The 25,189-nt window shown below is 38.2% G+C and overlaps 1 protein-coding gene across 2 annotated transcripts in view; it reads left to right on the top strand.

Moving 5' to 3' along the window:
- Positions 1-25,189, top strand: part of LOC115211582 (WD repeat and FYVE domain-containing protein 3) — a 302,189-nt gene that overhangs the window by 212,039 nt on the left and 64,961 nt on the right. For both annotated transcript variants that reach the window (XM_029780140.2, XM_036502991.1), the window contains 11 exons: positions 7,131-7,228; positions 8,528-8,688; positions 10,162-10,254; positions 10,607-10,800; positions 10,985-11,123; positions 12,353-12,453; positions 12,704-12,867; positions 14,752-14,838; positions 21,279-21,483; positions 22,907-23,121; positions 24,755-25,164. In XM_029780140.2, the coding sequence (XP_029636000.1) occupies positions 7,131-7,228; positions 8,528-8,688; positions 10,162-10,254; positions 10,607-10,800; positions 10,985-11,123; positions 12,353-12,453; positions 12,704-12,867; positions 14,752-14,838; positions 21,279-21,483; positions 22,907-23,121; positions 24,755-25,164 (1,867 nt within the window). The remainder of the gene's footprint in view (positions 1-7,130; positions 7,229-8,527; positions 8,689-10,161; positions 10,255-10,606; positions 10,801-10,984; positions 11,124-12,352; positions 12,454-12,703; positions 12,868-14,751; positions 14,839-21,278; positions 21,484-22,906; positions 23,122-24,754; positions 25,165-25,189) is intronic.

Below are 25,189 nucleotides of genomic sequence, written 5' to 3'. Positions count from 1 at the left end.
TACGTATTTGGTTGACAAGTTTGGTAACTGACCAGTCATGTCTGGTCTCTTTGGAGGAGGAGGAGGAGGAGAAGTAGAAGAAGAAGAAGGTGATGATAAAAAATGAGTAGACGAAGAAGAAGAAGAAGATGATGAAAAATGAGAAGACGAAGAAGAAGAAGATGAAGAAGGGAAGAAGAGGAAGATGAAGACGTCATTGCTGGATTTCATCATCGGGTCAACATTCTGTAATAGTTGAGTTATCCAGATATGTAAAGCAACTCTATATTTTGCACCATCTCTCCATGTATTTGAGTGATTGGACTGGGTCCCTACTTATTGGGGGTAGGGTGGGGCAGCTTACATAAGCATCGGTAAAAGTGTTGGTAACTGTTTGTTTGTTCTGTAAGTCTTCTATTGAAGTCATGCTAACTGTTCTGTAAGATAACAGGATAAATGATGATGACAATGATGGTGTGTCTCTAATGGTATGTTGGGTTGGTTGAAGGCGGCGAGCTGGCAGAATTGTTAGCACGCCAGGTGAAATGCTTAGCAGTATTTCGTCTGCTGTTTCGTTCTGAGTTCAAATTCCGCTGAGGTCGACTTTGCCTTTCATCCTTTCGGGGTCGATAAATTAAGTACCAGTTACGCACTGGGGTCGATGTAATCGACTTAATCCGTTTGTCTGTCCTTGTTTGTCTCCTCTGTGTTTAGCCCCTTGTGGTTAGTAAAAATATAGGTATGTTGGGTTGGTTGAACTAGATTCTAGACAGAACTTTTCCAATAACAGATAAGCATGAAATTCCTTTGTAAGTGCCACAATCTAATTTGTCTCCATTCAGATTGTAACAATGGCGCTATCTCTGAGATCAGCTGGAATCTCTTCTCATGTGCACATTAGCTGCTACGAATTAAAAAGAAACTCAAAATTAAGACTAAGCTAAAAACTTACAAAAAAAAAATTTTACAACTTACATCCATTTTGTCTTTTGTTAACAAAAATATATTATTCACTTTTGAAGTTGTTTTCTGCCTCATTGGTTAATCTATAATCCAGACAACATAAATTGGATTTTAGTTGAGAAAGTAAGAGATAATATCAGCTGTAGAGGAATAGCATCAGCAGAATTACCAATTTGAAGACAACTATTTTGTTATCATGTGAATGGCTTGGCATTGTTACTGAAGCTATAAACTTTTAACTCCCTGGTAAATGGAAACCACAAATATTATGTCTTTTAAATCATTTTGAAAGCAGTGGAATTTTTCTATGCAGCCAACATTTAATGGTTTTACAAAATAAATGGCAAATATATATGTCCTCATATTGTTTGTTGTTAACACAACATTTTGGCTGATATACCCTTCAGCCTTCATCAGGTGTCTTGGGGAAATTTCCAACCTGGGTTCTCATTCCTAAGGTATTTTTCGATGTTATTATTATTATTATTATTATTATTAAGGTCACTGCTTGGAATCGAACTCAGAATCGTGGGGTTAGTAGCCTGTGCTCTTAACCTCGGGCATATGGTGTAGTGGTTAAGAGCGCTGGCTACTATCCCCCATGATTCCGAGTTCAATTCCAAGCAGTGACCTTAATAATAATAATAATAATAATAATGATAATAACATCGAAAAATACCTTAGGAATGAGAACCCAGGTTGGAAATTTCCCCAAGACACCTGATGAAGGCTGAAGGGTATATCAGCCAAAACGTTGTGTTAACAACAAACAATATGAGGACATATATATTTGCCATTTAAATATGGCTAACCCCTAAGGGTGGATGCTACTGTAGTTTGTAGCCCCAAATAGGGGTTAGCCATATTTAAATGGCCAATATACGTCACGATGTGTCACTCTAAGATTTAATATGAGGACAAATATCCATCAAATGTAAATAATGTATATAATCACCTTTCTTTCTTGGAGCTGGTTAATCTTATAATACCTCTGACATACTCATCTCTCCCCTCCCTCATCACCCGTGTTTGTATCTACGCCCAGCGTTTCCCTTCCAAAATATTGTCCCTGTGACATCTCTCTGTTGATGTTCACTTGCAACAGTTTCAGCAGAGAATAGTCGGCACCAACCTCACTGATCTTAGAGAATCTACGAAGTCTGAGAGTACTGTCCCTTCTTACATACCCAGTGAGTGAATAACAAGCGCATGCACACACACACACACACGCACGCACCTATATGTGTATACATATACACTATATATATATATGTACAAAATTTAGAGGAATGACCACTAAAAGTGGACAACCTATATGCTAGATATAGACGTCAAATCATCATTTTCCACGAAGAATGTGTTCTCAAGACAAATAAGCAAGACAAATATTTCGTGTATTTTCATTTGTCTTGCTTATTTTTACACTTTGGGTTTTTGCCGAATTTTTTTCTTGAGAACACATTCTATGTGGAAAATGGCGATTTTGACGTCTATATCTAGCATATAGGCTGTCCATTTTTTTAGTCATCAGTCCTCTAAATTTTGTATGTAAAAAAATTTTTATTCTTCGGATTTTTTAAAAATATGCTAGGCCACTGGTTTTAATTGATTAATATCATTTCTACCCTTATTTAATATATATTAATTTAATTGATTAATATATATATATATATATATATATATATATATATATATATGGAGGCGCAATGGCCCAGTGGTTAGAGCAGCGATCTCGCGGTCGTAGGATCACGGTTTCGACTCCCGGACCGGGTGTTGTGAGTGTTTATTGAGCGAAAACACCTAAAAGCTCCACGAGGCTCCAGCAGGGGGTGGTGATCCCTGCTGTACTATTTCACCACTCTTTCTCCCACTCTTTCTTCTGTTGGCCTGCTCGCTTAGCCAGCGGGGTGGCGTCATTTGAAGGCTAAAACAATGCGAATACATTGTAACTACATCTATGAACTGGTCGGTCACGTGATATATATATATATCACTATTGACTGGACTACTGGTTGTGTTTATACACCACTGGTTATAATATGCTTCCTCACCTTGTAGCTTTGAAATAATGCCAGCTCGGTGGGCAGGCCAACATTTCACCCGAATAGGATGTCAGTCTATCCCAGGTCCAGTCATTTACAGCTGAGTGGACTGCACCAGCATAAAATGAAGTGTTAAAGCCTGGGATTCGTTTTATCAGACTCTTTCGCTGAACTGCTAAGTTACAGGAACATAGAAACAACATCACCAGTTGTCAAGTGATGGTAGGACACACGTACACACAGTTATGACAGGCTCCTTTGAGTTTCTGTCTACCAAATCCATTCACATGGCTTTGGTTGGCCTTAGGCTATTATAGAAGACACTTGTCCAGAGTACCACACAATGGGACTGAACCTAGAACCATATGGTTGAGAAACAAACTTTTTACCACACAACCATGCCTATATATAGCGTAAGCATATACTGTAGCGTTAAAACAACATCACTATCTTTTCTGATTCCACTGCTTTACACACGAAATTTTTGTTCCTCCAAAGTTGTTTTGGTATATAAGTTGCCCTACCAGAAGAGAATTAAAGCATTCGAGCTTTGGTGTTGGAGAAGACTTTTACGGATTCCATGGATAGCGAGGCTTACCAATGGAGAAGTTCTTAACCAGATCAAGCCGAAACTGTCGCTGGAAGCTAGAATTACCAAGCATAGATTGGCATATTTTGGTCATATTATGTGGAGAAAATCCCTGAAGGACATCATGCTCGGAATGGTCAGTGGCAAGAAAGGAAGAGGCCGACCAAGAACCCGCTGGCTTGACACCATTAAGAGTGACATGGGAATGGCCATAGCCAATCTGAAAGAAGCGACCCAGGATAGAACTGGCTGGAGAACACTGATCTATCGAGTAACCGAGAGTCGACTTCGACTGAGCGGATAAGAGAGAGAGAGAGAGAGACCATTTTCTTGCTATAAATTTTTGTCTGAAAAATTTGACTCATGTGCTGGAAAATAAGATAGATGTCTTTAATGCTTGGCTGTTTTCACAGTCCACTTGTATTTCCTCTCTCAAGTAAATTAATATTTTTGCCTGCCATTCAAAAGATCAAACATACTGACCTAATTACTCTCCGGCCTCAGCAAGTTCTCCAGCGCTCAGTAGTTTCATTGCATGGTTAACAATAGGAAGACTGCATGGAGGATGACAAACATGTTAAAAACTTAATAACAAAGAAAAAATAAATCATTGTGTGAAAACAAAATATTTGTTCAATCTAATTAGCGTGAAAATGAACGAAGTAGCTGCTGCTGACATTTGTAAAGTAATCATAATGTTGTTGATTGCTTCATGCTGGGTCAGTCCTGATGAAGCAGATCTATAACCAAAGACGTTCTAGTTGTGGCTATCCTGTCATTGTTGAGATATATAGTAAGGTGGTGAGCTGGCAGAATCGTTAGCACACCAAGCGAAATGTTTAGCAGTATTTTGTCTGCCGCTACATTCTGAGTTCAAATTCCGCTGAGGTCAACTTTACCTTTCATCCTTTTGGGGGGTCGATTAAATAAGTACCAGTTACACACTGGGGTCGATATAATTGACTTAATCCATTTGTCTGTCCTTGTTTGTTCCCTCTGTGTTTAGCCCCTTGTGGGTAGTAAAGAAATAAGTATTTCATCTGTTTTTGCGTTCTGAGTTCAAATTCCGCTGAGGTCGACTTTGCCTTCCATCCTTATGAGGTTGATAATTTAAGTACCAGTTGTGTACTAGGGTCGATCTAATCAACTGGCCCCCTCTCCAGAAATTTGGGCCTTGTGCCTAGAGTATGATGATGATGATAGTGTGTCTAGAATGACATTGATTTAAAATTTCAGTACAAAGCCAACAGTTTGGGGGGAGGTAGGAAAATCGATTTCATTGACCCCCCCATCCCAATACTTAACTGGTACTTATTTATCGACCCCTGACCCTTAAAGGAACCCTCAGTCAAATCATCCAACCCATGCTCGCATGGAAAGCGGATGTTAAATGATGATGATGATGATTTTCTTTGAAAATTAACAAATAAACATTTGCTGTCTGCCACACATATACACATTCTTTTGCTGTCTGCCTTGTGTGTGCACGTGCACACACACTCTCACACACACACGCACGCACGCACGCACGCATACACAACAGAATGTGAGGACAACACGGAAGATATAAATGATAAAACCTATTTATTTAAAAAATGTGTGTCTGTGTATGTGTGTAAATATTTAGTAATGTTTGTGCGTGAGTTTTATGGGATGTATGCGGACATATTTTCCATCTGAGGTGTGTGTGTGTGTGTGTGTGTATGATACATCCTGCATGATGTGTGTGCATAGTTTTTGTGTATTGTATCTGTGTGTGAGTGTGGAGAAATGGTGTAAGTTGTGATATGTGTGTACGTGTATATGATGTAAGTTGTGTAGAGTGTGTATGTGTTGGGGGATGCGTATGATGTATGTGTGTGTATATGTGTGCAGTGTCTGTGTGTAAATTGTGTTTATGTGTGTACACTCCTAATTTCTGCTTCAGTAACTGCAATAGGTTTTGAAAATCTTGATAATTGTTAAACTATTAGAGAAAATAATTTTTACTATTCAACATCTTTCCCATATGTAGCTATACATATACACATACCTGTACATGCACACACACACACACCTGTTAATTTGGCAAACCAACAACAATAAGAAAAAGGATTAAAACATAGAAACCAAGGAAATTGGTGATATGTTGGCAAAAATTAATTATCATGAAAATTCATAGACATGTTCAATGAGGTGATTTATTGTATGGAGTGAATTTGTCTAACATTTCGGACATTTGCTCTTTTCATTTTCTGTGTTATAACTAAGGTGATAGCACTTATATATATCATCATCATTAACGTCCATTGTCCATGCTGGCATGGGTTGCATGGTTTGACCAGGGCTGGTAAGCTGAAAGGCTACACCAGATCCCAGTCTGATTTGGAATGGTTTTCTGTGGCTAGATGCTCTTCCTAACACCAATCACTCTGAGAGTGTAATGGATGCTTTTATATGCCACCTGCATGGGTGCCATTTGTGTGACACCAGTATCTGCCACGACTAAGATTTCACTGACTGGCCCCTGTGCTGGTGGCCCATAAAAAGCACCCACTACACTCTCAGCGTGGTTGGCGTTAGGAAAGGCATCCAGCCATAGAAATATTGCCAGATTAGGTTGGAGCCTGGTGCGGCCTCCCGGCTTGCCAGTCTCCAGTCAAACTGTTCAACCCATGCCGGCATGGAAAGCGGACGTTAAACAATGATGATGATAAAAATTTGTGTGTGTGTATTATCTCTCTTAGATGAATGGCAAGCATCCCATTTACTTCTGTTAGCAAACCAACACAGTGAACTCTCTACAGAATCTCATATTGACGAACAACATCAGCAATAATAATAATAATAATAATAATAATAATAAATGATGATAATAATAATAATAATAGTAATAATAATAATAATAGTAATAGTAATAGTAATAATAATAATAGTAATAATAATAATAATAGTAATAATAGTAATAATAATAATAATAGTAATAATAATAATAATAATAATGATGATGATAATAATAATAGTAATAATAATAGTAATAATGATAATAATAATAATAGTAATAATAATATGATAATCTAGGATTAATATACTTTGATCTGACCTAGATCATTGTTTCCTCTGTGAATATATTAAATATTTATGTTGTCAAGCTTAACATCTGCCTCAGTTTAACTCTGCTACCTAGATCTGGGTTGCTTTTAACAAGAGTTTGTTTTATTGTTGCTGACATTCCGTTTCAGATCTTGCCCCCACCACCATCCTCGTGCACCACCCAAACCATGTTTTTATTTTTTTCTTCCCTCCCAGCAGTCATTGGTCTTCAGATGTTCAGATAGGGTATTCACCCCCCACCCTATCAGTTCCAGTAATCATAGAAGGACCTCTAATAATCACTTGGAACTGCCACCTCTCCCACCACCACCACCAACCTCTTTTATTGAAATAAAAATAGATGAAAAAAAAAAACAATAAAATTAATGAATGAAATGTTGAAAATTGCCAAAACCTGAAGAAATATATTTTTCTCATGTTTGTTTACTCATTTATTTTTATTTATTAATTTTTTTTCTTTGCAGCAAAAATTCTTTGAATTGTTAGAATTCATCGTGTTTAATTTGAACTTTGTGCCCTGTAAAGAGCTCATCAGTCTGAGCATACTCATCAAAACTCAACAGTAAGTATAAGTACCTTAGTTTGGATTATTACCATCTACTAATTACTAATTATTCTGAACTACTTACATCCTGGTGATTAATTTGGGTTTTATGTTTTGTTGTTTCTCGTATAACTCTCTGTGTTTGTGTGTGTATGCATGCTTACATGCAAACACACATACGTGTGTGTATATATATATGTGTGTGTGTGTGTATATATATATATATATATATGTGTGTATGTGTGCATATATATATGTGTGTGTGTATGTGTGTGTGTATATATATATATATGTATATATATATATATATATAAAGATAAACTTTGAACTTTTTCCAATGATAATATTGTATATGACTTGAGATGTTTGTCTTGTCTTAATGTTTGTTGTCCTCTTTAACAATTATCTATCTATATATATATATTTCAATGGGGAAGGCCGGTTTATGGGTGTTTACCCTGGCTTTCAATCCATTAAGGGTTTAGCTTTATAGCGTATCATCAGACCCCAAAACCTGTTAGCTGGAGACCTCTTCAAAATATGGAGGGAAAAAAGCCTCCCTCTCCAAATTTTGAACCAACAGGTTTTGGGGTCAGACGATATGCTATAAAGCTAAAACCTTTATGGACGGGAAACCCAGGGTAATTCCATAAACCGGCCTTCCTCATTAAAATATACACTGCTCTTACATCTTAGAGTATGCTTCCTCTCCAGATTTGTTTTCTACAAACTATATATATATTAATGTGCATATATGTGTGTATATATTTATATGTATCTGTGTGTATGCATGTATGTGTATATATATATATATATATAAATATATATATGCATTTATGTCTCTCTCTATCTATCTATATATATATATATATATATATATATATATGAATAAAAAATGGAGTTAACGCAGGTGTAATCAAATATTTTTACTTTCGACACATGTTTCGAAAATTCCACTGATACTATTCAAAAGAATAAATGGTATAATCAATGCAATCTTCTCCTCAGGAAAGTGAAAAAAACGAAACTCGTCAATAAGACATTTTAGCGTTAACTCCATTTTTTATTCATATTATTCAAAATATTCAACGTAAACACGAAGTTTCTACGTTTATAAACAAGGAGTTACAACACCTTTACTTGTGAGATTTTTGCTGCCCTGGTAACTATTTATGAATTTTTCCATGTTAATTGTTAACAAGGTAAAAATACACTCCTCTATATATATATATATATATATATATATATATATATATATATATATATATAATGTCTATATGTGCATATGTATTTATTGCTGTACTGTTCTTCTCGCAGTTCCATTGAATGCAGTATTATCTGCATGAAAAGTTTGCTGAAGATATTACGCTACCACACTGTCTACAAAGATGTGTTTCGGGAAGTTGGTATGTTGGAAGTCATGGTTACATGTCTACATCGGTATGCTGCTCTTCTGAAAGATCCTCAGAATGGAGTTGGTAATTACTGTTTCTTCTATTATTTATCATTATATTTATATTGATGTTGTTGTTTAAGCCAAAGGCTAGCTCCTTTTGTGTGCTTTTGCAATCATTGATGTGCAAGATGTGAGTATCCCAAACTTCTGTTGGTTTTTGAATATCTAGGATTATATAGATTCAATTTGTCTTTTTTATTTGAACATGGTAAGTTTGTGGGCTTCGAAGACCTTTTTTTAATACAGTTCTATTTTTAAGAGAATTGAGTACATTGTTTACATGTGATGGATATTTGTCCTCATCTTGTTTGTTGTTAACACAATGTTTCGGCACCAGGCTCAATCTGATCTGGCAATGTTTCTACAGTTGGATACCCTTCCTAACACCAACCACTCCAAAAGTGTAGTGGGTGCTTTTTATGTGCCATTGGCACAGGAGCCAGTCAGGAGGTACTGGCATTGGCCACATTTGGATAGTGCTTTTTATGTGCCACCAGCACAAGTGCCAATCAGAGCAGGGAAGGAGGGCTGGTATTGACCACGTTCAAATGGTGCTTTTTATGTGCCACCGGCATGGGAAGCCAGTCAAGTGACACTGGCAGTGACCCACGCATGAATGAATGGTGCTTATTGCATGCCACCAGCAGGGGAGCCAGTGGGAGACGGAAAATATATATCAGGCTTTAAAGACTTAGTACTGCAGTCAATTTGTTCAACTAAAAATTTTTTCTAAGTGGTTCCCCATCATGGGTGCTGTCCCTTAACTGTAAAGAGATAAAAGATACATTTTTAGTAGTATCCTATTATCAGCTTCTCATCAGCAAATAATTAAAATGCCATTCATTCATAAATTTCATCCCATTATTACAAGCTATTGACAAACTCAGCCATTCTTTGTTATATTTAGAAATAATTGAAAGAAACACAGAACATCTCAACAGAAATATGGTAACAGAAGGGTTAATAAATGTGTATTTTTGAAAAATCAAAACCTGCAGTTTTTCATCCTGGTAAAACTGCCTTTATAGATACATTCTGTTAAAATGCCACAATATACTCCACAGCTGGGCAATATGAAATCACCTTGGAAGTGACTGCGAGAGCGACATATCACATTGTTGTTGCTTGTCAATGTCACATGCCCATGTCACTTCTGAAAGAAAGTCAAATTGGCCAATCTGAACTGTATAAACACAGAGTGTAAATTATACATTGGTTTGAAGGATGCAAGTCTTGGAATCACTTTTGGGGTGACTTTGTTACACCTGGCTCTGAAGTATATTTTTTAACGCAATACATCTATAAAGGGATTCTTTTCCGGCTGAAAGCTGAGCATTATAAGAATGGTATGAAGCCGTTTTAATATACTGTTAATTCAATAATAGAAATAATGTAATGCCATGGCAATGTTCTTGTTAGAAACATGTCAAGACTGGTGTTTTATGGAGGATGAGTTTTTAAAGGATTAAAGCTATTTTTTTGTTATCTTTTACAGAACATTTCAAAATATCAGAAGAGCAGATGACTTTGGGATTCTATGTCATGGAAGCCCTGGCAAATCTGCTGAATGGAAACAGTGCCAATGCCAGTAAGTATTTCTTGTTTGGTGGCTGAAAGTTGAATCGATGATTTATTTCTAATACCATATTCATTGGATATGGTATTTTTTTCCCCTTTAAATTTCTTTAAAGGCATAGGAGAGACTGTGTGGTAATTATCTTGCTTACCAACCACATGGTTCCGTGTTCAGTCCCACTGCGTGGCACCTCAAGCAAGTGTCTTCTACTATAATCTCAGGCCGACCAAAGCCTTATGAGTAGATTTGGTAGAAGGAAAAAAAAAATCCCTTGTATATATGTGTATATGTGTGTGTCTGTGTTTGTCCCTCCCCAACATCCCTTGATAACCTTGATTTCCCATTTTTTTTTCTTTTTAAACAGGTGTGTTCCATGAGTGTGGAGGAGCACGATGTGCTCATAATATGGTGCCTTATGTTGATTGCCAGCACCAAGCCCTTAACATTGTCCAGCAGCTGGTTCTGTCTCCTGGAGGTGATGATGACATGGGCACTCTTTTAGGACTCATGCACACAGCACCCGTAACTGCACTGCAACTTAAAACTCACATATTAAAGGTATGAAGGAAAATTCAATATATTTACATCCATTTTTGTTTATTTTCTATTTTTTTTTGCAACGTTTATATCTAGGCTGTGTGGTTAAGAAGCTTGCTTCCCATCCATGCGGTCTTGGGTTCAGTTCTTCTGCATGACCAATGTTGTTTTTTTAAAATAATAATTGTGGCCCCTTATCTTGCAGTCTCTGCTGAACGTTTTACGTGAGAGCCATCGTACAAGAACAGTGTTCCGTAAAGTTGGTGGATTTGTGTACGTGATGTCGGTGCTTGTGTCAATGGAAGGGTGTTTATCCGAACCTCCAAAGTCACCATGGCACACAGGTAACTTTCTATTCAATTATTCCATTAGTTCTTCATTTACAGTCTCATGATGGCATAGCTGGCCAAAACTTCGAAGTCACTGTCACTACTATTCATGTTAAAGAATAATCAAGTTGTACTCTGCTGGCATATGGCGTAGTGGTTAAGAGTGTGGGCTTCTAACCCCGAGATTCCAAGTTTAGTTTCAGGCAGTGACCTGAATAATAATAATAATAATAATATCAAAAAATACCTGAGGAATGAGAACCCAGGTTCAAAATTTCCCCAAGACACCTGATGAAGGCTGGAGGGTATATCAGCTGAAATGTTGTGTTAACAACAAACAAGATGAGGACAAATATCTGTCAAATGTAAATAATGCCTGGAGTAACCTTTCAGATTAATGTGAAACTTGTTTATATTATAACAGAACATAAAAACAAACAATGTGTACACACACACACACACACACACACATATAACTGTGGAAGGAACCTGTGGAGGAGGTAGACCCAGGAAGACATGGGATGGGGTGGTGAAGCATGACCTTTGAACATTAGGCCTCACAGAGGCAATGACAGGAGACCAAGACCTTTGGAGATACACTGTGATTGAGAAGACCCGGCAATTAAAGTGAGATCGCAACCGCACATGTCCAGCCCAGTTAAGAGTACCCCTGATGTGTTTTGCGATATGATATGCTTGAGAAGACCCGTTGAGTCAAGTAAAACCAATATCGTAGCAGTGGCCAGTGCCCCCTGACTGGCTTCCATGCCGGTAGCACATAAAAGGCACTACCTAAGCATGATTGATGCCAGGTCTGCCTAACTGGCTCCTGTGCCAGTGGCATGTAAAAAGCACCAACTACACTCTCAGAGTCGTTGGCATTAGGAAGGGCATCCAACTGTAGAAACATTGCCAGATCAGATTGGAGCCTGGTGCAGCCACTGGCTCTCTAGACCTCAGTCAACCTGCCCAACCCATGCCAGCATGGAAAACGGATGTTAAACGATGATGATGGTGATGATGATATATATATATATAGTATATTGTATGAAACCACTGGTATAAATTAGTAAAATAACTTAGTTATCATTAAGCTGGTGTTAGGAACATAGATTGTGACTAAGGTTTGGTGGAAGATTTTAATTCAAAACTTAACAAAACAAGACATTTGTACTCAGAGCCAGAATCAGTTTCAGCTGGGTTAGTGACAAAAATGGTTAATATTGTGTTTTGTATCTTTTCAGTTGACAGAGAAGAAATTTTGACCATGTTAAAAACAGTTTTCAGTACCCTAACAGTTGCCATGCGATATGAACCTGCAAATGCAAAATTCTTCTCAACTGAGGTAAATATAATCAAGGATTAAAAAAAATTTTTGTCTTTTTACCATTTTTTTTTTTTGGTAAGAGGATTTTTTTTGTTTGTTTGTTGCATATTGTATTTCCCAGCATACAAGTAGTTTGTTGTGTAAAGACTCAAATATTGTTGCTACCTCTTTGAATCCTGTGAATTTTGGTCCGAAAAATTCCACTCATTTTCTGGAAAAATTTTTTTTGATTTTCTTTTTCTCCTCACATCTCTCTTTGCATTTCTAGGTTCGGTATGATAGTTTAACAGAAGCTGCACGGCTGCTTGGCTGCTTTTCCAATACCATTGACATTCTACCAGATTCTGAAGAAACAAATCAAGAAGAAATTCAGTCTATCCCAGAATCCATTGCCATTTTTGAGGATTTCTTCAATGATGTTAAAGACAGCAAGTAAGATTTTATTTTTTTTCTCTGTTGTTGTTTGCTGGTTGTTCTATGTCTGGAATTTGTCTGAAATATTTTTTTGAGGTTCCCCCAAAATTCTCTTAAATGGTAGAAAGTGACGATAACACTGTAAATATATTTTTAAAAGATCCTTGAATAATTTATTTAACGTTATATCCATCCAGCCATTCATCTTCTCTGCCCAGTATTCCTAAAACGGTCATGGGGTTAGGGACCTCAGGCACCTCCTCTATAGAGTCCTATGAGAACCAACCATTATTGGACATTCCAGTTGGATTCCCAAACATGATCAACTGAGATTATGGATATTATCCAGTCATCTTGTTCTATCTCTTGGTCCTCTGCCTATTGGTTTGGCTTCAAGAATCATTTTTGTGATTCTTTTCTACAACATTCTAATATGTCCGTAATACAAAAGCTGTGATCTCTCAATGGTTTTGGTTTAGTTTTGGTTCCCAGTTTTAGATTTTTCACTTCTTTTTTATCATTAATACACTTGTGAAAATTATAAACATGACATTTCTGATTCTAACCTTATTCTTAGGAGAAATGAAAAAAACAATATACATTCTGTTAACCCTTGTGATACCAACCTGGCTGAAACAGCCTCTGGCTCTGTTGTACAAATGTCTTGTTTTCATAGGATTTGAATTAAAATCTTCCACCAAATCTTCGTCACAATTAATGTTCCTAAAAAACTAGCTTAATGATAATGAAGTTACTTTACTAAATTCTTTGTTATATCTAAACTAATTGAAAGAAACACAGAGCATCTCAAAATAAATACAGTAACGAAAGCATTAAGTTACTTTTGATTCTAAAACGTGGGGCAATAACTACTTACCATATTTGTGGTACACAAAATAGTAATGGCTGGCTGCATGGTTAATAGAATCACCTTATGACCACATAATCTTAGGTTCAATCTTGCTTTGTGTTTTCAGCAACACCTTCTGACAAAATAGTTTTATTCAGTAGAAACAAATGATTGACAGGAGCAAGAATTGAACTTGTGAAACATTTCGAAAATCCAAACGAAAGCAAAGAATTTTATTGTCTGGGGAGCAGACTTTATTTTAAGTGCCTATATTCTCTTAACTGTAGTGAATAATTACCAGAACTTCTCAGCAAGTTAAATACAATAGATTGCTTTTCTGTTCAGAAGATAGATTAATTAATGTGAGACAAATTCATTTCAAATGATTTAGTCAATCAGATTATGTATTGTCTGGTATTTTATCAAAATTTCTTTCCAAATATAAAACCTGGTGGAACTACAAATTCCTCAGTCATTTATCATATTTCCACATATAGTCGCCTTATTGGCACCTGTGCCGGTGGCATGTGTAAAAATATTCGAGCGAGGTCATTGCCAGTACCACCTGACTGGCCCCCATGCCAGTGGCACGTAAAAAGCACCCACTACACTCTCGGAGTGGTTGGCATTAGGAAGGGCATCCAGCTGTAGAAACTCTGCCAGATCAAGATTGGGGCCTGGTGCAGCCATCTGATTTGCCAGCCCTCAGTCAAAATCGTCCAACCCATACTAGCATGGAGAGCGGATGTTAAACGATGACGATGATCAATAAACCATAAACTCCATGATAATCAGGTTATTCTGTCAAATGCTTATTTATTCACATTGTTTTGAATTAATCAAGCCTTATCTTGTATCTTTGAGATTTTAGTGATGTTATTGTTTTTTTTTTTAGAATAGCATTGTAGGGTAGGTGTGAAAGGCTAGATGTAACCAGTTTGGACATAAAACATAGAATATTTGAGCTGATTGCTAAAGGGTTAAACTTTCTATTTACCATTTTACTTCATGTCATCGACTGGTGACTGATTCCCATTTTCTCTGTTTTTCAGAACCAAGCATCTTCTACCCTTGACACTTCAATCAGCTTGTTTGATGATACGCTTTTTTTATGATATGGCTCTAGATTCCTTTGATCGGTAAGTTAATATTTCATCATTAACCTGTATTTAAAGAACACCCTAAAAAATAAACAACAGAATGGTCTCAGTTCGAATGTCTTTGATCATTTGATCTATTGATCTTGACTGACCTTGGCTAAACAACCACAACGATATCAGACCATTGTGAAAGACTTATGTGTGTTTTGAAGATATTGTATCCCATTTTGGACTTCCTAACAATAAAAATCTACTTATGGGTCTTGAGTTGAAACCTACTGCAAGAATATTTTATTCCAGATGGTCTTAATCCACTTAGTTGTTGAGAGACGATTCAAGCTCATCATCAGGTAGGCCATACTACTAAAAAAATGTAGGGTAAATTTCATTGGTGTGCCATTCAGAAAGTTCCATGGTCTGCAGTGTGTTCACGACTGTTTGAGATCATCCAAGAATGTTGCCTATATCCCTGTCAGGGTAAGAGTTTTCTCTCTTCTTAATGTCTTCGCGTTGGAGCTAATCCCCTGAGGTTATTTTCTATTTTGCTATTAAGAGAACAGAAAAATTTTAAAGTCCCTAGAAATATCATTCCAAACTTTGAATTATGGCTTGCATCAGAAATGTTTTATATTTTAGAAGATCTGGCCCCTGTGCTGGTGGTACGTAAAAAGCACCCACTACACTCATGGAGTGGTTGGCATTAGGAAGGGCATCCAGCTGTAGAAACACTGCCAGATCAGACTGGAGCCTGGCACAGCCTCCTGGCTTCCCAGACCCTGGTTGAACTCTCCAACCCATACTAGCATGGAAAATGGACATTAAACGATGATGATGATGATGGCACAATCACATTGCACCCCATGTTTTAAGTTTGTTTGACCTTGCTGGTGCTCTGTGATAAGCACTTGGTACCACTCTGTAAAGTGATTGGTGTTAGGAAGGTCATTCAGCCGTAGAAACCATGCTAAAACAGAGAGTAGAGTTTGATGCTGTTCACTGACCCCACCAGCTCCTGTCAAACCTATTTCTTTACTACCCACAAGGAGCTAAACACAGAGAGGACAAACAAGGATAGACAAACGGATTAAGTCGATTACATCAACCCTAATGCGTAACTGGTACTTATTTAATCGACCCCGAAAGGATGAAAGGCAAAGTCGACCTCGGCGGAATTTGAACTCAGAACGTAGTGGCAGACGAAATACTGCTTAGCATTTTGCCCAGTGCGCTAACATTTCTGCCAGCTTGCCGCTCCTGTCAAACCATCCAACTCATGCCAGTATGGGAAGTGGATGTTAAGTGATGATGATGATATTTTTGTCATTATCAATCTATATGTAACATTGCTTTGAGATCTAGCATTTCATCAACAAGCGCATGCTAGCTAAATCTTCACCACCAGACAAATTAATTTCCTCATCATTCACATAAAAAAAAATCAATACTTTGGCGAAGAAGAGAATACTTTTATTATCTAATAATAACATAAAAGCTTAGTGAATGAAGCTGCCAGACCATTTTGTTCCTAAGGTCAACATTTTGCTTTTCCCTACACACATTGCTCTCTATACTTACAAGGTGACATGTATAGCTACACTTGCCTTAGGTTTGATTCCTAATTAATGGAATTCTTATTGCTGATAATAACTTCATCCTGTCTTCAGATTGTGAATCAGTAAAGGTTAGCTAATTCAATTCCAGAAGGCCAAATTGGCATTAATAAGACCTGACCTTGTTGTAAAGCAATTAGATTCCATTCCAACAGACAGGACAATAAAATATTTATTAGTGTTTTATAATTTCATCTTATTAAGATCCATTCAGAATGCTCCCTGCTTCCAATAAAAACTATCCACAATATTATAATTGTAATTTGCTGTTTGAGGAATTTGCAAATAATTTAAAATGCTTTGTAGTTACTTTGTCATTTTTCTTTTGTTTTTTTTTGGGGGGGGGGGGGTTCTTTGAATGTACAGTGATACCTCACAGTCCGAGTTTAATTCATTCCATGACTGAGCTTGTCTTATGATTTACTCGTTTTACAAATTAATTTTCTCCATTGAAATTAACTAAAATATAATTAATCTGTTCCAGCCCCACAAAACCACTCAAAAATACTATTTTTATGGGTTTTAATACAGAAAAGGTGTAGTTACAAGTAAAATGATATAATTATAATACAAGAGAATGCAAAAGAAATATGTAAACTGGTTTTTGTGCTTGAGAAGACTTGTTGAGTCAAGCGAAATAGTAGTTGTGGCAGATGCCAGTGTTGCCTGACTGGCACCTGTGCCAGGTGACATGTAAAAAGTACTATTCAAGCATGGTCGATGCCAGTGCCGCCTGACTGGCTCCCATGCTAGTGGTATGTAAAAGGCACCATTTGAGATTGGTCGATGCCAGTGCCTCCTGACTAGCTCTTGTGCTGGTGGCATGTAAAAGGAACCATTCTAGCATGGTTGATACCATTTCCGCCTGAATTGCTCCTGTGTCAGTGGCATGTAAAGGGCACCATTCAAGCGTGGTTGATGCTAGTGTTGCCTGACTGGCTCCTGTGCTGGTGGCATGTAAAAAGCACCATTGAAGCGTGGTTGAAACCAGTGCCACCTGACTGGCTCATGTGCTGGTGGCATGTAAAAGGCACCATTTGAGAGTGGTCAATGCCAGTGCCTCCTGACTGGCTCCCATGCCGGTGGCACGTAAAATGCACCCACTACATTCTCAGAGTGGTTGGCATTAGGAAGGGCATCCAGTTGTAGAAACCATGCCAGATCAGATTGGAGCCAGGTGCAGCCTCCTGGCTTGCCAGTCCTCAGTCAAACATTCTAACCCATGCCAGCATGGAAACCGGATGTTAAACGATGATGATGATGATGAATTACCTTAAAGATGGGATGATTTGTGTGCTCATACTACAGATTTCCGTTTCTACTTCAAGACAAAAATTCACATGTGTCTCGGCTCTTACAATGGTGCAGTCACACTGCGAGGTTCTACTGTACAATATATTTGTTAACAATGGTTTCAAATTTCGGCACAAGGCCAGCAATTTCAGGGCAGGGAGTAAGTCAATTACATTGATCCCCAGTATTCAACTGGTACTTATTTTATTGACTCTGAAAAGATGAAAGGCAAAGTCGACCTTGGTAGAATTTGAACTTCGTATGTAAAGACACCCGAAATGCCGCTAGGCAAAATGCTCCACATGGTAACAATTCTGCCGGCTCACCACCTTATCTCATTATTTAATATTAACGAATAGAATGATGGTAACGAGCTGGTGGAACCGTTAGCACACCCAGGCAAAATGCTTAGTGGCATTTCATCCATCTTTTTGTTCTGAGTTCAAATTCCACTGAGGCCGACTTTGCTTTCCATTTTCTTGGGGGGGGAGGGCATAAAATAAGAACCAGTTACACACTGGGGGTTGATGTAATCGACTTACCCAATCCCCCTAAAATTGCTGGCCTTGTGCCAAAATTTGAAATCAATTTTAGTGAATAGGATTAATGTGATCTTCAGTTAAAAACATTGTATGGAGGGTAATTTTTGTTGTTGTTGTTGTTGATCTTGCTGTGCTCCTGTGGTTGGTTTTATTTTTCCCTCCTCCACCACTGCTATTGCTGCCGCCACCCACCCACCCACAAAACCTCCACAATCTACCCACACCACCACAACCCACTTACAACACTCCACCACCACAACCACTACCACCACCACGACTGCCACTGGTGGTGGTGTTGGTGGTGTCGCTGCCTTTCTAAGCTTATTTCCTGTTTGAATCCACTTAGTTATTCAACATTCCATGTCTAAGAAGAACACAAGTTATTTACCAACATTTAATTTATCTACTATATTCCCCTCCTTTTTAAGTAGTAGCAGCAGTAGTAGTAGTAGAGACGATGAAGAGGAAGAAAAAAGAAGAAACGAAAGGAAAAGTGGCCTAATTCCCCCGTGTTAAAAGATTATGATGTTTTTACTATTATTGAGAAAATTCCTTCCTTGTAAGGATCATTGGAATAATACAGCTGAAATAAATATTAAACCTTACTTCTGTCATAAACAAGGAAATGTGGATACAAAAATACACACACACACACACACACGTAAAAAGCACCATTCGAGCGTGGTCATTGCCAGTGCCACCTGACTGGCTCCCGTGGTGGTGGGACGTAAAAAGCACCATTCAAGCATTGTCGATGCCAGTACTGCTTGAGTCAGTGGCACGTAAAAAGTACCCACATCACTGTCAGAGTGGTTGGCATTATGAAGGGCATTCAGCTCTAGAAACCTTGCCAGATCGGCTTGGAGCCTAGTGCAGCCTTCTGGCTTGCCAGTCCTTGGTCAAACCATCCAACCCATGCCAGCATAGAAAGCGGAAGCGAAATGACGATGATGATGATGACGATGCTGATATTTCATCATTTTGGTTAGGCATAAAGATACTAATAACCTGGTGTTAAAAATCAATATACGTATGCTTCAAAATAAAGTATTAACTTGAGTATGGAGCGTAATAAGAAATTAAAATGACAAAAGAAAAGAAATTAAACATTATTTACATTCGACGGATATTTGTCCTCATCTTGTTTGTTGTTAACACAACGTTTTGCCTGATATTCCTCCAGCCTTCATCAGGTGTCTTGGGAAAATTTTGAACCTGGATTCTCATTCCTAAGGTATTTTTTGATGTTGCTGTTGTTGTTGTTATTATTATTATTATTATTATTATTATTATTATTATTATTCAGGTCACTACCTGGAATCGAACTCGGAATCTTGGGGTTAGTAGCCCACGCTCTTAACCCACGAGTGTATGGTATAGTGGTTAAGAGCGTGGGCTACTAACCCCATGATTCCGAGTTCGATCCCAGGCAGTAAATAACAATAATAACATAAAAAAATACCTTAGGAATGAGAACCCAGGTTCAAAATTAATCCAAGACACCTGATGAAGACTGGAGGGTATATCAGCTGAAACTTTATGTTAACAACAAACAAGATGAGGACAAATATCCGTCAAATGTAAATAATTCCTCATCTCTTAAATATAGAAAAGAAATTATGTTGTGAACTTCATAAGCTTACAGCTATTTTTGCTATAAGATGCAATGGACTCATAGTTGAATGTTTGAGAATTACTCTACGACTTCGTCAGAGCCTCAAATTTGGAGTGCGATTTTAATGCACATTATGTTTGAAGCTCTGATGAAGCTGCAGGGTGATGCACAAGTATTCACCCATTAGTGCATTGCATCTCAAAGCAAATGAAGTTGATGACCTGCCTGTTTCACCTCCACCTCTTCCTTCTTCTGCCATTCTTTCTGTGTCTCATTTTTTACATCACACAATCACCACTTTCCTTACTTACCCTCTCCTTTTTCTGCCTAGAATTCAAATCTTCAGAGTCCACTTCTTGCCTGTCGTTTTTTTTTTTATTTTTCTGTAGTCTGACCTGTTGATGTTCAGGCTAGACATGGGTGGCATCACTCTCACACATCCGAAGAGCTTCCAAAGATCATAGACTCTGTCTTAGTGTCCTGTATGTGTCATAGTGTCTTGTGTGTGTATCATAGTGTTTTGTGTATGTCATAGTGTTTTGTGTGTCATAGTGTCCTATGTGTGTCATAGTGTCCTGTGTGTGTGTCTTAGTGTCCTGTGTGTGTGTCATAGTGTCTTGTGTGTGTCATAGTGTCCTATGTGTGTCATAGTGTCCTGTGTATTTCATAGTGTCCTGTGTATGTCATAGTATCTTGTGTGTCATAGTGTCCTGTGTATGTCCTGTGTATGTCATAGTGTTTTGTGTGCCGTAGTGTCCTATGTGTGTCATGGTGTCCTGTGTGTGTGTCATGGTGTCCTGTGTGTGTGTCATAGTGTCCTGTGTGTGTCATAGTGTCCTATGTGTGTCATAGTGTCCTGTGTATGTCATAGTATCTTGTGTGTCTTAGTGTCCTGTGTATGTCATAGTGTTTTGTGTATGTCATAGTCTTTTGTGTGTCGTAGTGTCCTATGTGTGTCATAGTGTCCTATGTATGTCATAGTGTCCTATGTATGTCATAGTGTCCTGTGTGTGTGTCATAGTGTCCTGTGTGTGTCTTAGTGTCCTGTGTGTGTCTTAGTGTCTTGTGTGTGTCTTAGTTTCCTGTGTGTGTCATAGTGTCCTGTGTGTGTCATTAGTGTCCTGTGTGTGTCATAGTGTTTTGTGTATGTCATAGTGTTTTGTGTGTGTCATAGTGTCCTGTGTGTGTCTTGTGTATGTGTGCGTGTAACATCATAAACATAGTTGTTGATTCTGTACCACATTTTGCTATTTACAATTGGTGAGAAAATTTTTTGCAGTTTCATATTAGTAAAATTACAAGAAGCACATCAAAGAAAAACGTTTGGCAAAATTTTAATTTTTGAAATAACCTGGAAACTTTTGTTAAGTTGTTGTTTTTATTGTTTTGGCTAAGATTTTCCTCTTGGTTTCCTTTTAGGCCTCCAGCTGCTGGCAGCTACTCCACACTCAAGCGGAATATTTCATTTCGGACAGAAGGTCCATACTCTTTAGTGAAGAAATCCAGTACAGATAGTATCAAGCTTTACCTGTCAGGTTCCCAAGATCAAATTATTGTGCACCCAGGTGCTATTATGTCCATCTTTCATCTCCTACCAGCTATTGATTATAGTGCTAATTCAAAGGTAAAAATGTCATGATTTTTCATTTTTCTCCTTCCACGTAGTACACATAGGCATGGTCGTGGCTGTGTGGTAAGAAGCTTGCTTCCCAACCACATGGTTCCAGGTTCAGTCCCAATGTGTGGCACCTTGGGCATGTGCCTTCTATTATAGCTTCGGGCTAATGCCCAAAATGCACTGGTGCTGGTGCCATGTAAAATGCACTGGTGCTGTGCCATGTAAGAAAGCACCCATTACACACTGTAAAGCGGTTGTCATCCAGCCGCAGAAACCAAGCCAAATCAGATGACTGGAGCTTGGTGTGGCTCCTGGCCTTGCCAGCCCCTGTCAAACCGTCTGACTCATGCCAGCATAGAAAGCAGACGTCAAAGATGGTGATGGTTCTAAGTTCAGTACCAAGGTCAAGAAGAAGGGTTGTGGGGAGAGCAAAAGGAAATTTCTCAATTCACACACAATGCCTTGTGGTATTTTGTTATGGCTCTTTATGTTTTGAGTTCAAATCCCGCCGAGGTCATGTTAGCTATGTCTGTTTCTGTTTTTAATCTACTATGACAGGGGTGGGCAATTTATGGCCCACGGGCCTCATGTGGCCTGCCACAGAGTTTTCTGTGACCCATGGAAACATTCAGCTAAAAAAAATGTTAGGAGTGATGAGGATCTCAACAAGCAATCTCTCTCCTGATTTCAAAAGAATTGTAAATAAGCATGACATGTTACATTTGTCTCATCAAATTACTCATGCTCGCTGATGTGTAACTTGCACATAAATAAATTTAATGAAACCGTTTCTGTGTACCGCTATTGTTTTAGTTTTATTTATTTATTACTAGCAGCTAAGCCCGGTTTCATCCGGTCTGTTTCGATGATGTGGCTGTGATCGTTTTCGGTTAGGCATAATCTATAACAGCATTTGTCAACCTTATCATTTCGAGTCCCCTGTTTCGATTGGTGCCTCCAGCTGTATGAAAATTTCCTGACCCCACCCCATCAGGAAACAGCTTCTAAGCAACTGGTTGTTTTAATGGCGGAAGAAAGAGGGGAATTCCATTTGAAAAAGTTTTAATCAATTTTCTCGGTAAGTATGGGGGTTAAGTAAAAAATGCAAACCGCATTCCAATGTATGCACCCGTCTCCACATGTGTGCCATTTTTCACGCGAATCCACTCAGCCGTTTGGCTGTGAACCTCAAGACAAGAAAGAATACAACGATCGCCCATCTCCAATTTATATTATAGATTATTGTTATGTTATTTGCACTTCGCAATAAAATGTAGTGTTAAGTAATGAATACAATCAGTTATAGAAGATGCAGCCCTTTGTAAACTATGCCCCTCTCAAAGTGGACCCTGAGCCACAACAATTGCCCACCCCTATACTATGCTATGTCATTGTCTACAACATTTTCTATGCCTCTCCTGTTTTGCAGCAAGCCCTAGAATTACAAACGTACACCGCTGAACTCCTTAAGTCTGTGATGCGAACTGAACGCAACCAACAAATCATGTGTGACGTTGGCTTCCCCCATGAACTATTGAACCATGGCAATGTGGCCCTTGCTGATGAATCCCACTCACTGCATCCCCCACTTCAGTACATGTATGAACGTCTCGCTGCCCAAGCACTGACACCTAAGGATCTCAAGTAAGTCTTGTACTCTCTCAATACGAACCCATTCAAACCACGGCAGCTGGTTATATGGTACAAAGCGTTTCTTTTTAAAGGGTTCATTATTTTACCCCTTTTCTTACCTTATTGAAATACATCACCTTTGTTTTGATTAATTTTAAGGACAATGAAGAATTTATTAGAGTAACTCTGTCATTATCAAACAATTTATGTTTGGAACATAAATTAACATGGAATTTTGTTGGAAGGTTTTAGCATATCTCATGGCAAAGCAGAGTACCATACGAGCATGATAGTTGCCAGAGCAACAAGCTGGCCTCCATGCCAGTGGCATGTAAAAAACACCATTCGAGCATGATTGGTACCTGCGTTGCCTTACTGGCACATAAAAAGCACCATTTGAGAGTGGCCATTGCCAGTACCGCCTGACTGGCCCTCATGCAGGTTGTACATAAAAGCACCCACTACGCTCTCGGAGTGGTTGGTGTTAGGAAGGGTATCCAGCTGTAGAAACTCTGCCAGATCAGATTGAAGCCTGGTGCAGCCATCTGGTTCACCAACCCTCAGTCAAAATCATCCAACCCATGCTAGCATGGAAAGCGGACGTTAAACGATGATGAGGATGATGAACTAGTAGTGCTTTTAGGTGATTTGATATTAAAAGGGTTAAATTAAAATCTTCTACTGTAATTTTATGCTAGAATAATCTATGTTCTGTGCACCAGCTTAATAATAAAGTTGGTTATCTTACTAATCTATCTTCACCTATTGATTGTTGTCTACGTTAATTGAAACATAGACAATGTATTTTGTTAGAAATATTGTCATGAAAGAGGTTAGAATATTCCATTAATCCTGTGAACAATTCTTCCAGTCTTTCTTATAATTTATTGTTCCTCCTTGTTATTTATTGTTAATATGTCTATTGTCTCAGTAGAAATCCTCCTGAGTATTTATTTGTCTCCTTCCTTCTTTTCTTCTGTTCTTTTTTTTCTCTCTTTTCCTTCCTTGTTTGGTTAGTATAAACCTTGTCTTCACTTTGCTTTCATAATCCATTCGGCATTCAAATTTTAAACGGGCATCTGGCGTAGTGGTTAAGAGCGCGGGCTACTAACCCAAGATTCCGAGTTCGATTCCAGGCAGTGACCTGATGATGATGATAATAATAATAATATAATAATAACAACATCAAAAAATACCTTAGGAATGAGAACCCAGGTTTTAAATTTCTCCCAAGACATCTGATGAAGGATGGGGGGTATATCAGCCAAAACATTGTGTTAACAACAAACAAGTTGAGGACAAATATCCATCAAATGTAAATAATGTAAATAATGTACGTAATTCCTCATCTCTTAAATATAGAACTGAATAATAATAATAATGATAATAATAATAATAATAATAATAATAACATCGAAAAATACCTTAGGAATGAGAACCCAGGTTTGAAATTTCCCCAAGACATCTGATGAAGGCTGGTGGTGGGTGTATCAGCTGAAACATGCTAACGACAAACAAGATGAAGACAAATATCTGTCAAATGTAAATAATGTACATAATTCCTCATCCCTTAAACATAGAACTGTATTTCATTAGTGCTGTTTCTTTCATCATGTAATTCTGTTTATTTAATTTTCTTTTGCAGGGACTTTCTTCGATTAGGCTCACCGCTGAACTGTTGGTCAGTCGATGACCTCTACGATGGTTACCGCAATGGATTTGTGTGCAGCCACATGCATAATGGTTGTGAGCTGAGCCGAGGCCATAGCCTAGAGGAAAAACGCACACCTTATGAAATTGAAGACAAGCTGAAAACTGCTGGGGGGCCGGTACCTCTGACTCGTGTTAAATGTCTTGTTTCTATGACGACCCCTCGAGATGCTCGCATGCATGGTTCATCTGTGACACCAGCATTTGTCGAATTCGATATGAGCACTGAAGGGTTCGGATGCCTTTATTTACCAAGTATTGCTCCCCAGGGGCCACCTGCTCCGTCTGTTGTTGGTGGAGTAGTTGGCTCATCGGATCCTGTAGTTATTGGTGGTGTTGGAACAGGTGAGAGAGAATATTTACCGTCCTT

Source organism: Octopus sinensis, linkage group LG5 (genome assembly GCF_006345805.1).
Source record: "Octopus sinensis linkage group LG5, ASM634580v1, whole genome shotgun sequence".
In the NCBI taxonomy this organism is placed as follows: Eukaryota; Metazoa; Mollusca; class Cephalopoda; order Octopoda; family Octopodidae; genus Octopus; species Octopus sinensis.
This window is presented reverse-complemented; position numbering and strand designations above follow the sequence as displayed.